At 46.0% G+C, this 17,861-nt stretch overlaps 1 protein-coding gene and 1 long non-coding RNA gene across 4 annotated transcripts in view; both read left to right on the forward strand.

Annotated features, from left to right (window-relative positions):
- LOC310662767 (uncharacterized protein) overlaps positions 1–17,861 on the forward strand; it is a gene marked incomplete at its 3' end in the record, with an annotated part of 114,484 nt that overhangs the window by 72,357 nt on the left and 24,266 nt on the right. The window contains exons 7-13 of one of the 3 annotated variants that reach the window (XM_083409859.1): positions 755–978; positions 1,591–1,850; positions 4,034–4,159; positions 4,411–4,552; positions 4,668–4,718; positions 5,868–5,937; positions 6,187–6,472. In XM_083409859.1, coding sequence (XP_083265985.1) covers positions 755–978; positions 1,591–1,850; positions 4,034–4,159; positions 4,411–4,552; positions 4,668–4,718; positions 5,868–5,937; positions 6,187–6,472 — 1,159 coding nt within the window. Of the gene's footprint in view, positions 1–754; positions 979–1,590; positions 1,851–4,033; positions 4,160–4,410; positions 4,553–4,667; positions 4,719–5,867; positions 5,938–6,186; positions 6,473–17,861 lie in introns of those variants that run through there. The other 2 variants (XM_083409857.1, XM_083409858.1) reach the window with 2 other exon arrangements.
- Positions 8,430–10,175, forward strand: LOC310662834. Its single transcript, XR_014504326.1, has 2 exons — positions 8,430–9,064; positions 9,418–10,175. It is a non-coding gene; the product is annotated as an uncharacterized lncRNA (long non-coding RNA).

Consider the following 17,861-nt stretch of genomic DNA (forward strand, 5'->3'; position numbering starts at 1 on the left):
CTACTCACTCTCCGACCGACTCTCTCACTCACTGACGTGGTGCTGGAGCAGAATAAGTAGATATCAGAACACGCCTCCTCCTCTCTGCAGAATCAGCAGACTGCTCAGGAGATTCCTGGGTATGGGAGGGGTGAAATCTCACACAGCTCTTGCTAGCAAGTTTACAGGAAAACCCGTTCATGCGCCTATCTAGCAAAACACAAATTGTTGGTTCGACTGTATTTTAAATGTCTCACACAAAGAGCTCGTGGTTTTCCACTTTTCAGTTGTGACCTTGGGGTTAATATTCCACATCTCCATTTCACTCTTTCACACCCTGCTTTCCATAGGGGTTTAAGTGTGCGTAGGTCTCTTCCTAATCTTCATAGAATCATAGGATTGTTGGAAGGTATCCTGAGGGTCAATGCCAGAATATGCAGCTGCCCCATACAGGGATCAAACTTGAAACCTTGGCATTATCAGCTCCAGGGCTTTTTTCATCTGGACCTCACCAGAACTGAGTTCCAGCACCTCTCAGGTGGGTGCCATGGCCATTATAAGAGAAGAAGGGAAGCGTTCATGGTGAGTTCCAGCATCTCTTTCTAGAAGAATAACACTGATCAGAACCGTGCTCTAACCCATTTTAATGTTTCTTTGAGATTTTATGGTCAAATATTATTGGGGTGGGGATTGCTTCCCATCATGGGGGATGCAGAGGGTGTTCAGCTGGTGTTTAATCCATTTCTCTTTCCATTTTCTACTTTGTGGCATTCAGACTGTGTTTCACGGAGGCTGGATCCTTCCTTTGCTTTTATACGGATGTCATATTTGAGGTGAGAGGAGTTGTGACCATCACCTACCACTTGGATTCATGGTCTAAGCACCTGGCTGAACAGAACATGGAGGACTGGGTTGTCGCTGGTCCTTTGATCAACATTGAAGCAGATCCAGCAGAGGCTGTGGCAGCTGTTCACTTCCCTCACTTCTTGTGTCTTGCAGGTATGGCAGGTTAAAAAGGTTTGTAACAAAATAAATATTGCATGTAGCTAGGAAGGGTGCAGTGATGAGCTTTGTCATCCAAACTCAAGGGAGGTCATGCACAGGCTGGCTGCAGAGGAGTGGTGGGAGGCACCAGTTGGGGAACCCCCAAGGGAACCCCCAGGGGAAGAAGGCTCAGAGCCAGGAGAGTGCTGGTGGGAGAATGACGAGGGATCAGAGGGAACAGCCTGGGAGGAGGTGGTGGTGGAGGTTGGAGAGGGAACAGGGTTTAGTGAGCAAGAAGAGGCTGTGACCAAGAGCAGTGCAAAATTGGAGGCAGAAGTGGAGGTTGGAGAGGAGGGGGACTAGGAGACAGATGTGAGGCAGGCTGCTAAAGAAGTCAGGGCAGCCTCCCCCTCCTTTTGCAGCCTGCTCCTTTCTCCATTCGTCTCCCAGAATCAGAAGTGGTATGAAGAAGGCAGAGCAAATACAGACATGGTGTTGGAATCTCAGATCGCTTTGGGAAGGACCTGGGGGAGGAAGAGCCTTAGGGAACAGCCTCATAGGGGCTAGATGTACTGGAATGAGTTGCAATGCTGGCTTCCTGGACTACCCTTCTTACTTTCTTTCTAGGTAAAGATGTTTCCCAAGTCTACATTGCACATTTTGTGGAAGGGGGGATGAGTCTAGAGAAGCCAGACAGAGTGGGATCGTATCGTGCTATTTTGGAAAACCCAAACTTCTCTCCACGTGGAGCCATTTTGAAAACATCATGGTCATGGTTTAAACGGAAGATACTGGTCCACACTGTGGCACTGCTCTATCAAATGGTTCAGTTCCAGCCACCAACATTCCATCTGTACCTCCTACCCAATGACTCTTCTCTAAGAAAGGTAATCGGGATTCTCCAACTCTGGTTGGTATTCCAGAAGTCCTGGATCTTTTGCTTGACCATAGGACGCCTGACAGTGTAGCTATACAAAATTATGCATCAGAGTGTGACATGGTTCATGAACTGTATCTCCCGTTGGTGGACTTGAAGTAATTTACCAAACTGCTCTCCAACATTAACATGCCCCTAGAGAGAAGATTGTCAGTTGTCACCCAATGAATTACCGTATTTTTCGCTCCATAAGACACACTTTTTTCTTCCTAAAAAGTAAGGGGAAATGTCTGTGCATCTTATGGAGCAAATGCGTCATCCCTGGAGCTGAATTGCCCAGGGGCAAAAAGCAGATCATGCTTTTTTTTTGGCAAGAGGGAAGTGGGTGTTGAAACAAAGTCACTGATCAGCAAGCGATCGGGAGCAAGATAAGGGACGCTAGCAATAAAGGAGGCTGCCTGGGAGTGGGGAGGTAAAGAACGAACTTGCAAGGAGAGGAGACAGGAAGACTAAAGCAATAAGGAGAGAAATTAGAAGAAAATGAGGAGCAAAAAACTGCTGCAGCTAAGGAAAAGACACTAAGGCAAACGAGGGAAGGGAGTGTTGAAAGGAAGCAGCTGATTGGTAAGGGAGGGAGATAAGGGACACTAGTGATAAAGGAGGCTGCCTGGGAGGGGGGATGTAAAAGCCCATGCATCCTCAGGATTTTTACATTGGGTCACCCCAAATTCACTATCAGATCACATAGTATGTCCATGGGTACAGCCTGCACCAAAAACATCACGCACCCACTGTTGCATGGGGCCGCCATGGCGCAAAAACATCATTACAAAGCATGTATCCACATGGATTCTCAGGATTTTTGCATTGGGCTACCCCAAACTCACCGTCAAATCACATGTCTGTAGCCACAGCATGAACCACAAAAATCATACATACGCTGTTTCGTTCAGAATATTTTTTTTCTTGTTTTCTTCCTCTAAAAACTAGGTGCATCTTATGGTCAGGTACATCTTATGGAGCAAAAAATATAGTACTTTTCTTCCCACCAGTAGTGATGTTTAAAATGGCATTTCCAATACTGAAATAAGCATTTTTCACTCCTTTCCAGAGGACCAGTGCCCTGCCTGGTTCCCTTGATAACAGCATTGTCAATGAAATCATGCAAGCAAAATATATTTATGCTCCAGTTCTAAGACCCCTAATCCTTCTCTGAAATCCGTGGAGCTTCCTTCAAAATAAATGTATTTCGTGATGACCACATTTTCCTTGTTTCTTTAGGAATTGGCTTAGTAGTTACTATGAGGTTTCTCCAAAATCTCTGGAGGAAATCCATTGGTTCTGGTTTGCAAATATTGCAAACATAAAAGACAAAATGCCTTCTCAATTTCAACTGCTCCTAAGAATTTTATGTTTTCGTCAAGGTGTAATGCCTTCTATAGTTTCCTGTGTTGTCTCATCGGGGGAGGTGGCAGGGTGTACCAGGATAGCTGGCACCCCTCTGTTGCTTCATGGGTCAACCTGGCCATTCCAAGAGTCGAGACAGGAGTTCCCCATGGGATGGGAAAATGACATGTCCATATTTTGGTCTCTACTACCAAAGTGGTTGGACGCGGGTGGCGCTGTGGGTTAAAGCCTCAGCGCCTAGGGCTTGCCGATCGAAAGGTCGGCGGTTCGAATCCCCGCAGCGGGGTGCGCTCCCACTGTTCAGTCCCAGCGCCTGTCAACCTAGCAGTTCGAAAGCACCCCTGGGTGCAAGTAGATAAATAGGGACCGCTTACTAGCGGGAAGGTAAATGGCGTTTCCGTGTGCGGCTCTGGCTCGCCAGAGCAGTGATGTCACACTGGCCACGTGACCGGGAAGTGTCTTCGGACAGCGCTGGCCCCTGGCCTCTTAAGTGAGATGGGCGCACAACCCTAGAGTCTGGCAAGACTGGCCCGTACGGGCAGGGGTACCTTTACCTTTTACCAAAGTGGTTTAGTTTTCTTTATATCACTGATAGAGATCCTGTGTCCTTTCAAATGCTGCGGGACTCCAAAACCCATCATTCCTGACTCATGACATCTGGAAGGTTGCAGGTTCCACATCCCTGCCTTACATGCTGCAACAAAGCCAAGAAAGGGTAGGGATCCAGTCTTCCGGAAGTTGGTTACCTTTCTTGCATATCTCAAAAGTGACCTTTGCCTTTCCCAGGCGGTTCATGAGCATGAAGTACAGTGTCCTTCACAGAGAATAGAGAAGCCCCCTTGGACCCTGAAACCTTTGACAATTGGCTGTCGCTTCTTTGTGGAGACAAATGATGTCAGAATCTGTCCCAAGGTGAGGCACAAAGATGATGAAAGGCTTTGCTAGGTCAGAGCCAAGGCTTTAAAGTATGAAAATGGGAGAACTCCACCAGGATGGTGTTTCCTGCTTGGCAGGGGGTTGGACTCGATGGCCCTTGTGGTCTCTTCCAACTCTATGATTCTATGATTCTAGGATCCCTCGTCACCCTTTAATTTGACTCCCTTGGAACGGTTCACTAGGCCATGCTCTGTTTGCACATAAGGAGGTTTCATGCTTCCCCACAGGAAGTGAAGTTTCAATATCTGGATGCTGACAAGATGCAGCAGTATGTGGAACTGTCTGCTGAGCAAATGCAAGATACCTTCAACTTTAGTGTGATGGAGAAGTTCAAGAATGAACTGATCTGGGAGGCCCTTGTGACACAAAGTGAGTTGGAATGGAGGAAGATCAGAAGGTTGGACCATAATTTGGGAGGCAGGGTGATAAAGGACATCCCAGTCACATTCCCTCTCTTAACTGCCTCATTCCTGTTCTCTTTCAGAAGACTTAAAGTCCCCTGAGATGACTTCTCCTCTTCTACATGCAGCACAAGGTCAGCAAGTTCTAATTATTTCCTCTTACTTAAAATCTCACCTTCCTCCCAGTGGGAGCACAGAGTGGCTGGTGATAGAGTACTGCTGTATACATGGTACAACACAGAAAAGTCACTCTTGTTATGGAATTGCCTTCCGATATAGCTCCACCTGGCTTTATATTCTCTTTTGGTGCCAGATGAAGGTCTTTCAATCCAGCTCAGTTATGTAAAAAACAACTTTGGCGTGGATTCAAATAACCTAATGTGTTGATGGAATCTTGTCCCAGTGCTCACACTAGTGCAATTGGGCTCTCCTCCCTGCGCCCCCCCATGTCCCCCAGATGTGCTTTGAAGGGTCAGGAGAACCTCCAGAACAGTGGGAAAGGGAGTAATGTGTGTTCTTGGCGGTTGTGGGGAGAACGCTCAGTCTGGCAAGTAGAAATGGCCACAGAGGGTGATGTTGAATTTCCCCCGGTATGTTTTACCACCTGGGCTTCTTGATTTTCAACTGAGTGTCAGATGTTAAACTATTTTTCTAATTGCATGTTAATGTATGTTTTTGTTGCTTTGTTCTTCCTTATGAGCCAACTTTGGAAATTGTGTTGTGAAGTGGTAGTGTAAGTGTAACACTTAAACAAGTAACATTTGTGACACAGAGTCCAGGTGGTCTTCTTCCAAGGACAGTGGCTGGTGATACAGTGCTGCGTACATGGTGCAACAAGGAAAAGTCACGTTTGTAATGTTATGGAGTCTCCTTCCAGTACAGATTCCCCCTGCTTTATAGTCTCCTTTGGTGCCAGATGAAGGTCTTTCATACCAGCCCAGTTTTGTAGAAGCCACTATGGCCTGGATTCAGCACACCCTGTGTGCTAACGGAATCCAGTGCAAATGCTCATGGTAGTGCAATTGGGCTTTCCTCCCTGCTGGGCTTGGGCAATATATTGATATATATCACCCAGGACCCAGTATGAGGGGCAGACTGTGATGTCAGTTTCACTCAGTGGTGTATTGCCGGTGAAACTGCTGGGCACCTGAGTCCCTCTGCTAGCAGCACTCGCTGGAGGGAGTCAAGGTCCTCTCCTGGTTCATGTCCCATGATCATCATTTTCCCATAGTCCTTCCTTGTTTCATATGTATCCACACACTTTTGCTTTCTCTCTTTTCCAGGTGCTTCTTGCTGCACATCAACTGATGCAGCATCCAGCAGCACTGACTCAGGACATGGTGTGGAAAGCAGGTAGGGCTTAAGGTTCCCTTTCCTCACAAAAGGCCAGTCTTGCTATTAGGCCCAGTGAAGCAGCTTGGCCTTTATTGCTGGTAAATGTAAGGACCATTGCAACCCGCATCTCTTCCTGCTCCCTCTGTGCCAATCCCAGTCATGGAAGTTGGCAGCACTTGCAGATGGTGTGGCTCCTTCCCGGGTCCCTTTGCTGATCTTCTCTTGTTTTGTGCCTGCTTTTCCCTGCCTCTGGGGGTGACAATGCAGAGTGATGAAGAAGACCATCAGAGACCACCTGGTGTCCGCCCTGGAGAACCTGAGGGAGGATGATCTCAACAGGTTCAAGTTCAAGCTCAATGAGTTCTCAATTGCAGAGCGCTTTGACAACATACCCCGAGGGCCACTGGAGAACGCGAATGCCATGGAACTGAGCCGACTCCTGCTGGGATTCTACATGGAGGATTATGCTGTGCAGGTGACGACTGATGTGCTCAAAGCCATCAACTGCAGGGATGAGGCAGAGAAGCTCCTCAGCCTCACCGGGAAGAGGTAAGAAAGAAGGAGTGTAGCGTTCCCAAAGCAAGGAAGGATTGGACTCTGATTAATAAAATACACACAGGCTTGACCAGCAAGACTCTGGGAGGAGTGCGTATAATAATTCCTGTCCACCCCTCGGCCCAGGTCGTTTTATTCACAAAAGAACTTTTTACACAGTGTTCTTAAGAACCAATCAGATTTCCTCTGAGCATTTCAAAAACCCCATGTGGGGACAAAGTTAAAAGTTAAAACTACAAAGAGCTAATTTGAGCATGCATAGTAGTCCAGAGTAAATAAAAGAGGAAGCAAGGAGGAATGCTTTTAGGAAACCCTGGAGGTCATAAACAGGAGTAAAGAGGAGAGGCAGGATTTACCATCTCCTTGTGAACTCTCTTCCTGGCCTTTAAGATATGTCTTAAAGATTAACAAACTACATCACAGTAATCGATTAACTTTATGGCCTAGGATGCCTGGTGCACAACGGGCAACTGGTCTGTGTCCTAGAATGCTTATACGTGCTTGTCAGACGTAGAGAAAGCAAATGGCAGAGGTGGAGAGGCTTGTGGGATTCGATCAGAAAGTATTGTCAATGAATCAAACCCAGTCAATGCAATGCTTTCACTGCTGACTCAATGGCTTGCTTCATTTTTCATAATTCCTCATAGCAATCCCACCTGACCCCCACACTCTGGATATTTGCACCCCTACAAAGGAGGGCCACCTCATGGAACTTGCTAGGAGGCAAATGGAGCGCCAGTCGCCCTTGATGTCAGTGCTGGATTACCAAATAGGCACCGGCCTTTGGGCCCCACACTGTTTAGGGGCCCCGTAACAACGGATCAGAATAATATTGATTTGATCTTAAAATAAAATTACAAAAGATTATTAGGGGATAATTTGCGAGCTCATCCCGCCCCCTGAGATTTTGTCTGCCACGGGGCCTCTGCAGGGTTTAATCCTGCATCTGCCTGATGCCTCACCCGCTATGGGGTGAGGGGGATTGATTCTGATCATCTCTTCATGGGACTGTGGGGACAAGAGGAGGGAAAAATTAGATCAGGGACAACTAATCTGGTGCCCTTCACTGTTGGTTTATCTTTCTTATTTATCAGAATTTGTATAACGCTTAGTTGTAATAAAATACCTACAGTAAACAATTTGTATTAAACATAACATCATTTTTTAAAGTCAGATGTTTAAAGTGACTTGAGTGGAAAAAATTCAAAATGTCACTAATAAAAGCAGTTAAAATGTATTTTTTAAAATGAATTCACATATGAAGATACATGTCAGCTTTACATTATCTGGGTAGGCTTGCCTTAAAAAAGAAGTTATTTTTTTAAAAAGCAGGCACTTAACATAATACAAAGAAGGCAGCTGCCTAATGTCAATGGGCAGGGAGTTCCACAGTGTAGGGGCTGTCTTGCTAGAATATGGGTTCCTTACAGGTGATGGTCTGCTGGTCCCACCAGTCCCAGCCAGAACGAGATCAAATCTAGATGGGAGAGATTGTAGGACAGCTTGTTCTCACTGGAAGCAGGTGCATTAGTGAAGCTTTTCACAATTATAGAGATGACTTCATAGATTTGGATTATCTGCATAGGCCACAACCTGGAGAGTTCTGTTCCCCTGATGTTGCTGAACTTCAACTCCCACCCTCTTTGAGGTCAGGTTAAGCTGGCTGGGGGTGATGGAACTTGTAGGCCAACAACATCTGGGGGCCCAAAGTTGAAGATCATTCTCTACAGCAGGAGCAGGTAACTGTTGAACCTCCAGAAGTTGTTGAACTTCAACTCCCATCAGCCCCAGGCAACTTGGCCAATGGAGCCCAGGATGATGGGAGTTGTAGTTAAGCAACATTTGGGGGGGCCAAAGGTTCCCTACACCTTTTCTAGAGTTCCTGACAGGGGGCTACTTTCCTCTTCATTTCCTGACAGTATTTAATAGCTTCACACATGTACTCAATAATCCCTTTTTTCCTTCCTCCAGGATGTAGTTCATGCTGAAACCTGTGCCTTAGAACTTAAGAAGAGCCTGCTGGATCAGGCCAGCATCCTGTTCTCACCTCTGCCAGCCAGATGGCTGTGGGAAACCTGCAAGTGGAAGAACACTCTCCCTTTCTGTGGCTTCCAGCAACTGGTATTCAGAAGCATTTCTGCCTCTGACTGAGGAGGCAGAGCACAGCCATCATGGCAAGGAGCCGTGTCTTCCATGAAGTTGTCCAGTAACTTTTTTGAAACCACCCAAGTTGGTGACTAGCACTGTCTCCTGTGGAAGTGAGTTCCATGGTCTAACTCTGCGCTGTGTGAAGGACTTCTATCTCTCTGCGTCTTCCAACATCCAGCCTCATTGGATGCTCACTGGTTCTAGCGTTCCAAGAAAGGGATAAAAACATTTCTCTGTCCACTTTGCTCACACCCTGAAGCATGTTATAAACATCTATCATGCCCTCTCTGACCTTTTCTCTAAACAGTCTCTGCAGCCTCTCTCATATGGGAGTTGCTGCATCCCCTCAATCATTTTGCTTGCCCTTTTCTGAACGTTTTCCAACTCTACGATGTCCTTTTTGGGGTGTGGAACCAGAACTGTACATAGTATTCCAAATGTGGTTGCGCCGTGGATTTGCATAACGGTATTATTGCTGTGGTTTAAACCACAGAGCCTAGGACTTCCTGATCAGAAGGTTGGCGGTTCGAATCCCCGCAATGGGGTGAGCTCTCGTTGCTCGGTCCCTGCTCCTGCCAACCTAGCAGTTCGAAAGCACGTCAAAGTGCAAATAGATAAATAGGTACCACTCTGGCGGGAAGGTAAATGGTGTTTCCGTGCACTTCTCTGGTTCGCCAGAAGTGGCTTAGTCATTCTGGCCACATGACCTGGAAGCTGTATGCCGGCTCCCTCGGCCAGTAAAGCGAGATGAGCGCCATAACCCCAGAGTTAGTCACGACTGGACCTAATGGTCAGGGGTCCCTTTACCTTTACCTTTATTATGATATTCAGAGTTTTAAGTTCATCTCCTTTCCTAATGATCCCTAGCATGGAATTGGACTTTTTCACAGCTGCCGCACACTAGATCCACCTCTTCATCATGCGACCCGCTGTGACCCCAAGGGTTGTGCTGCCCCCTTTCATCCTCCTCCTTGGGAAACAATGGGGAGCCCCTTCCCACTGTCTCTGATCCTTCAGTCTCCAAAAAGATCTGGATGTTTTGTCTCAGCTCTCCCAGCATCCTCTGCAACACTTCACTCAGGCCACAGCTACAAATATTTGCCAGTTTTATAATGCCCTGACATCCTTCAGAGAATCCGGTGAATTGTAGTCCAGTGAGCTGTTAAGAATTCTCCCACAAAATCCCTAGCTTTTTCCAACAGAACTTCAATTCACAGACCTCCAGGAAAATACCAGTGAGCCACACAAAGCAGAGCGGTCTCATTCACTAAGCACAGTGCGCTTGGAGAGCAAAATCCCTCCTGAGGCTGCAGTTCAGTGCATGTTCCTTTCCTGACAGGACTTTTTCTCCTGCTGGGAGATGTACATCTTGGGAGGAGGAGCAGGTTTCAATCCCAGGAGATGAATCCAGAGAGAGACAGGCTGTCCTCCTCTGAACTTCCTGGGTGGTGGAGACTTCAAGTTGTTTTGCCTTAGGGCTTCTTAACATTTCTCCTTTCCAGTTTGTACATTGTAAATAAAAGTACTTTGTAATAAATATATTTTACCAATAATATTATGTCCTTTTCATTAGGCCTGCAAAAGCTTCCAGTATTCTTTCATTGAAAGGAAACTGGTCCAAGAAGCCTTGCACAATTTTTGAGACTGTTATGGGAATTTTTGAGACAGTTTTTGGAATTTGCCCATTTGAAAGAAATTGGAGAAATGGTCTGGAATGAGAGAAGTTCCCTGGGTTTCCTTGGGCCAGTCTCTGTCTTAAGTCTACGTCTGCTTCAAAGAATGTCTGTAAAATCAAATGTGTGAGAGGAGGAGCACCTTCAGGGATTCCCAACTCTTTGGATAAACATGGGAAATATGGCCAATAAAACAACAGAAAACACTAAAACAATAAAACACAAAAGGGGCTGAGGGAGGGGCAGGGATTATAGGAGTTGTAATTCAGCCACATCTGGAGGGCCAAAGGTTCCCCACAAGAAGAATTCATTGATCCACGAATAACACCTGGGCATTCTCCTCTTTCCCACCTCCCGTGAGGCGTCTCCAGGCTTGTAAGGCAGGCGCCATCCATGCAAGGAGCTGAATTTTGCCACCTGCACAAGAGAAAGTTATATAGACAAAATCCTGTGTTTGAATGCATTGTATTTGCAATGCTGTAAGGAGATGTTTACCTTAAGCCATTTCTTCTACTCTAGGTGAAAGAAGAAGAGTGCTTCTCCATTTCAGTGTGTTAAGCTACCTCATTGCTGGAAACCCACACTGCAGTTTTCACAGCTGGAAAGGAAACTTGAGAAATCAGAGATGGCTAATAGCAGCAGAGAAACTCTGCATGTTGAACAAGCTTTGGATCTCTCTCTGGGACCAGAGAGAGAAAAGTTGACTGAACTCCATAAAGAACAGAACCCCGTTGCTTGCAATGTGTTCAGTGGTGTAGGAAGGTGGGGTGGGCCGCCCTGGGTGTCACTCCTAAGGGGGCGACATTCACGCCCCCTCCCCCCCGGCGGCTGGGCTGGCGGGCTGGGCTCTGCTCGGCTCTCCGCAGTATATAGAAGAAGCTCTGGCTGGGGATCTGGCAGCGGCGGCGATCTGGCGTTTGCTCCAGCTCCTGCTTATTTTGCTGCGGGATCAACTTCGCCCTGCCAGTTCCGCGAGGGAACCGCTGCTCTTGCAAAACGTCGTGTCTCCATCCCTGGCGCCCTTTCGCCAGCCCTCGCTGCCTGGCTGCAGCGGCTCTGGCGGGCAAGACCAAATTTACTTGAGATCTCCCCTTTATTTATTTTTAGTGCGTGTGCGCTTCCCCTCCTGAAATTTTGTGTGTGTGTGTGTGTGTGTGTGTGTGTGTGTGGTGAGTTTCCCTCTGCGTTGCTGGTTTGAGTTCTGTGTGTTTCCTGCTTTGCTGCCGGCCTCCCAGTCCCTGTTTTGCGTTGTTGGAGTGTGTGTTCTTTGCCACTTGCCTCCCAGTCTCGGCTGATGGGACTGGCGTGTGTTTTCTGGGCACTGCATATTTTCCTCAGCGTTCTAATGAGCTGCCTGCCTCTTTAAGAGGCTTTCTTCCTCTGCCGCCAGGCTTTGGGTTTTCCTGGGGCTCTCTTCCCTACCCCCCTTGCATAGTGCATTTAAGCGGCGGGTGCCTGGCAGGGCTGCCTGTTGACTGCTTTCAGCTTTCCCATCTCCGTTTAGAGCTTGGAAAATATCTGCTCCTTTAAGGAGTTGGCATTGATACCCCTCCCCTTTCGGAAGAGCAAGACTGGGCTGGTGGAAATAATCCTCAAATATCAGATGGTGCCACATTGCGAGGTGTGGTTGGTGTGTGTGTGTGTGTATTATCTCTCCCCTCCCACCTTTTTTATTGCAATCGGTAGTACATGAAACAAGCCTCTCTGTTGTTAATTATTTAAACGTGGGGTTTTTTTTATTAAAGATGGCTGGATGCTCAAGTTCCTGGTCCCTGGGGTGTGCTTGTCTCATGAGCTATGGGAGTAGCCGCCCTTCTGGGGACATAGTTAATGGGCCCTTCCGCAATGGTGTTCCGTTCCTAGACAGAATAATAGCGCATCGGTGGTGGATTTAATTCTGCCCTTTATTAGTTGTTCCCTGTGGCTACCATATTGTCTATTTCTGGAGTGGCACAGCAAAAGAGGGGACCACCCCCCACTCTTCCCTAGAACATTTGTGGCATGAACAGCTATAGGATTTCATCGGGAAGTTCTAGGACCGGTGGGAAAGGAAGTATGTAGGACAGCCCCAAAACTTTTGCAGGTGCAAATGAAATTGATGCATGTCCAATGAAAAGGACGTTTAGAAGCACCTCGTGTTCCCTGGACGTTTAGGGCAATGCATGGGGCTTTTGTTAGACACATAAAAATCTAGTTGCTCCCAAAGACTTGTTTTTCTGTCTCTGCACCACAACACTGCTTTGGAGCGACTTCTTTCCGATTGGTGGTTAAAATGACTGGTGCTGGTTGGTGCTGGTTGGTGCTGGTGCTTGAGGATGTTGAAAGGTGCTTAACAAAAAAAAGTTTGGGTTTTTTAAATAAATAAATAAATAAATAAATAAATTCTAATGAAAAAGGTAATTAAAAAAACTGTTCCAAAAAAAATCCTTTAAAAGAATCAAGTCTTTATTTTTTCTCTCCAAAAATAGTCCTTAAAAGTATCTTTCCAAAAATTGTCCGGTAGCACCTTAGAGACCAACGAAGTTTGTTATGGTATGAGCTTTCGTGTGCATGCAGACTTCTTCAGATATCTGATATCAGGTATCCAAAGACCAACACGGCCACCTACCTGTATTAAACAATAATAATCCCTAAAGCCATGTTTCTAGGGCTAGATGGGCCATTGACCTGACCCCACTCATTTTATGCTGGACTACAAAGCTCTTAACAGCTTGGGATCAGCTTGCTTGAGAGATTGCCTTCCCCCATGTATTCCGAACTCAACTGCTTTGATCTCAGAAAACTGGCGCAGTTACTGGTTCCATATAAAACACCTGCACTTGTGAAAAATCAATATTTTAGTGTGGCAGCATAGGTAGACTTTGGAACTCCCTGCCTATTGATACCAGGCAGGCGCCTTCACTGCTTTTTCTTTTTACTGCCTGCAAAAATAAACAAATGTTTGTTTAGGAAAGCCCATCCAGACATGTAAAATTTCGACATGCACTTTAATCTGCTTTTTAGCATATGGTTCATTTGTAATTATTTTTAAATATTTTAAATAGTTGCGTGTAACTTCTTTTACTGATAAAATGAAAACGGTTATTAAAAAATCAAATTATGATAGTAATAATAAATGCGCTATGGAACACAGTTTTTCATAACAAAACAGATTCTTATCAGAGCAGCAGCATAATAAAGGAAGAGAAAATTAGTGACACGTATATTAATATGATTGTTTTGGACTATTGGTAGATCTCTGTCCTCTATAAAACTGTTATATTCCCTATTAAAGTTATCTAAGGCTGTGTACATATCACACTTTTAAAGCACACACACACACACACTCTCCAAGAACTCTGAGAGCTGTAGGTTACCCGAAAGAGCTATAACTCCCAGCACCCATAACAAACTACAGCTTCCTGGGTGCTGCTTTTTCCAGGTGCTTTAAATGTATGGTGTGCACTCAGCCTAAGCCTGGACTCCACTTTCTTGAGCCTTTTGTCAATGGGGGGGGGGTGGGAGTGGGGAAGATTCCCTCACTCCAGTTTCCTTCCAAATATTAGAATGCATATTTCCCCCCCTTAATTTTAGAAGAGTTTCCCCCAGTGATGGCTGCTGTGAGGTTTGTGTTTCAGCATTCATCTTGCACTGACTTGCTCTGAAGACATGGCTGTTTGAATTGAACAAGCTGGGCTCACCCCTTCTTGCAAAGGAAATTGTGAAACATCTGCAACCAAGCAAGGGAGCATGGCTAGCATTGTTCCAGGGGCTGAATTGCATTAAACAGGCTGATCTGCCAGAGAAAAGTAATCAGCGCTCGCACACCGGTGGGCAGATCGGTCCCGCACAGCAACCGTCCCTAAAAAAAGCTGATAAACTATGGTGTTCCTTGCCCCGAAAAGCTCAAAAACTCTGTGCAACCTTCCCTTTAAATGGCTCAACAACTTTGGGGTTGTTGTTGTTTAGTCGTGTCCAACTCTTCGTGACCCCATGGACCAGAGCACATGTGTAGCACCTTAACAGCATCATCGTTTAAAATTTAAAATAGTTCAGCTGGAATATCATCACTTCCACTGGCCTTGTTATTAGCAGTGCTTTATAAGGCCCATTTGACTTCACTCTCCAGGATGTCTGGCTCAAGGTCAGCAACCACACTACCTGGGGTGTACGAGCCATCCATATCTTTCTGGTATAATTCCTCTGTGTATTCTTGCCACCTCTTCTTGACGTCTTCCGCTTCTGTTAGGTCCTTTCCACTTTTGTCTTTTATTATGGTCCTCTTTGTACGAAATGTTCCTTTCATATCTCCAATTTTCTTGAACAGATTTCTGGTTTTTCCCATTCTATTGTTTTCCTCTATTTCTTTGCATTGCTCGTTTAAGAAGGCCTTCTTGTCTCTCCTTGCTATTTTTTGGAATTCTGCATTCAATTTCCTGTATCTTTCTCTATCTCCCTCGCATTTTGCTTGCCTTCTCTCCTCCGCTATTTGTAAGGCCTCGTTGGACAGCCACTTTGCTTTCTTGCATTTCCTTTTCATTGGGATGGTTTTAGTTGCTGCCTCCTGTATAATGTTACGAGCCTCCATCCATAGTTCTTCAGGCACTCTGTCCACCAAATCTAAATCCTTAAACCTGTTCCTCACTTCCACTGTGTATTCATAAGGGATTTGACTTAGATTGTATCTTACCGGCCCAGTGGTTTTTCCTACTTTCTTCAGTTTAAGCTTGAATTTTGCTATAAGAAGCTGATGATCTGAGCCACAGTCAGCTCCAGGTCTTGTTTTTGCTGACTGTATAGAGCTTCTCCATCTTTGGCTGCAGAGAATATAATCAATCTGATTTCGATGCTGCCCATCTGGTGATGTCCATATGTAGAGTCGTCTCTTGTATTGTTGGAAAAGAGTGTTTGTAATGACCAGCTTGTTCTCCTGGCAGAACTCTATTAGCCTTTGCCCTGCTTCTTTTTGAACTCCAAGGCCAAACTTGCCAGGTGTTCCTTTTACCTCTTGACTCCCTACTTTAGCATTCCAATCCCCTATAATGAGAAGAACATCCTTCTTTGGTGTCATTTCTATAAGGTGTTGTAAGTCTTCATAGAATTGGTCAATTTCAGTTTCTTCAGCACCAGTGGTTGGTGCATAAACTTGGATTACTGTGATGTTAAATGGTCTGCCTTTGATTCGTATCGAGATCATTCTATCATTTTTTAGATTGCATCCCAGTACAGCTTTCGCCCCTCTTTTGTTGACTATGAGGGCCACTCCATTTCTTTTACGGGATTCTTGCCCACAGTAGGAGATATGATGGTCATCTGAACTGAATTCACCCATTCCCATCCATTTTAGTTCACTGATGCCCAGGATGTCAATATTTATTCTTGCCATCTCATTTTTGACCACATCCAACTTACCAAGGTTCATGGTTCTTACCCGAAATCACTATTCCAGGTTCCTATGCAATATTTTTCTTTACAGCATTGGACTTTCCTTTCGCTTCCAGGCATATCTGCAACTGAGCGTCCTTTCGGCTTTGGCCCAGCCGCTTCATCAGCTCTGAATCTACTTGTACTTGTCCTCCGCTCTTCCTCAGTAGCATGTTGGGCGCCTTCCGACCTGAGGGGCTCATCTTCCAGCGTCATAACTTTTATATGCCTGTTGTCTTTGTCCATGGAGTTTTCTTGGCAGGGATACTGGAGTGGCTTGCCGGTTCCTGCTCCAGGTGGATCACGTTTGGTCAAAACTCTCCACTATGACCTGTCCATCTTGGGTGGCCCTGCACGGCATAGCTCATAGCTTCTCTGAGTTATTTAAGCCCCTTCACCACGACAAGGCAGTGATCCATGAAGGGGAACTTTGGGGTACCCTCTGTTAAAAAAAGGTTGGGGGTGTGACAAAAAACAACAACAACAAAATTGCTAGCCTCTGGTTGAGCCAAACTTGGAAGGAAGCAGGGTGTTTTTATTTTGTGTTTCCCCCCTGCCTGCCTGCCAGCCAGCCAGTCTTTTGGGAGCATCGGGAAGGCCCTTCCCACGTTCTCGCCTTCCCAGGTCCAGCGCTGATTCTCTGCTCGGCGGGAGGAAACCTCGGGAGTCTCCTTTTTTTATATATATATAATGTTTTTTATTTTTCACAACCAATAAACAAAGAATACAAACAAACAAATACAAAACAAAAAAGATAAAAGCAATACATACAAACAATATAAAATACAGTGTACAAAAAAGAATAAAAGAAAAAGGTTAAAAACAATTATTGTGTCTTTACATTTTTTAACATTAACTTGGATCTGCGACTTCCCCAAACCTTCCCACTCTGTATTCTAGATCTTATGTTCTGACAGTGAATTCTTTCCCTCTGGCATATGTTTGGTTCGACTTAATCTTACTATCTTAACATAATTGCATTTCCATATGTCTTAAAACATTAATCTTTCTTGATCATTAAATTTTTATGCTAATATTCTTTTAAATTCTATCTGATGTCCTCAAACATTCTTTATCTTATAATGCTTCTGTAAGTAGTCTTTAAACTTCCTCCAGTCTTCCTTCACCGTCTCTTCTCCCTGGTCTCTGATTCTGCCAGTCATTTCTGCTAGTTCCATATAATCGATAACCTTCATCTGCCATTCTTCCAGCGTGGGTAAATCTTGCGTTTTCCAATACTGTGCGATGAGTATTCTTGCTGCTGTTGTAGCGTACATAAAAAATGTCCTGTCCTTCGCCTGGACCTGTTGGTTTACCATACCCAGGAGAAAGGCTTCTGGGTTCTTTCTAAATGTGTATTTAAACACTTTTTTCAGTTCATTATAAATCATCTCCCAGAAGGCCTTAATCCTTGGGCACGTCCACCAAAGGTGAAAGAAAGTACCTTCAGATTCTTTACATTTTCAACATTTATTGTCAGGCATATGATACATTTTTGCTAGCTTGACTGGTGTCATGTACCATCTGTAAATCATTTTCATTATATTCTCTCCGAAACCTCGGGAGTCTCCGCCCCTGCCAAGCGCCGCGGAGGAGCCGCTTCCCGAGAGAGTCGCCCGCTTCCTTCTTCCTCCTTTCGGACGCTGCCGCCTCTCCGGCTCTGCCTCGGGGCGAGACTTTCCTCTGGGCAGGGGCGCCATGGCGACCCCCGAAGACCCCTCGGCGAAGGAGCCCCTGGAGGAAGGAGGCGAGAAGCTGAAGGCGAAAGAGGCCGGCAGGTCCACCGAGAAGAAGTGGAGGTGGAAGGAAAGCGAGAGGGAGGAGGATCCCCTCCTCCAGTTCCGATGGCTCGAGGGTGGTGGGCACCAGAGTAGCAGCAGCAGCGACGACGACGACGACGACTGGGACCCCAACACGTGGCGATTGCCGTACTCGTTCTCCCAGCAGTTTTTCTCTGAGCGGGAGAATCTCTTTCTCGTTCTGCCCCGTATCGCTAGCGTCTTTCGATTGACCCTGCGGGATTTGAGTCGGGACGAGCGGCGGAGGTTCCGGCACAAACTGCGCGAGATTCCGCTCGAGGAGGGCTTCGTCCACATCCCCAAGGAGGTTCTGTACAAGGCAGGCGCCTCTCGCCTCCGAGACCTGCTGCTCAGCTACTACGGC

Source organism: Podarcis tiliguerta (genome assembly GCF_965153285.1).
Source record: "Podarcis tiliguerta genome assembly, chromosome: 13".
NCBI classification, from domain to species: Eukaryota; Metazoa; Chordata; class Lepidosauria; order Squamata; family Lacertidae; genus Podarcis; species Podarcis tiliguerta.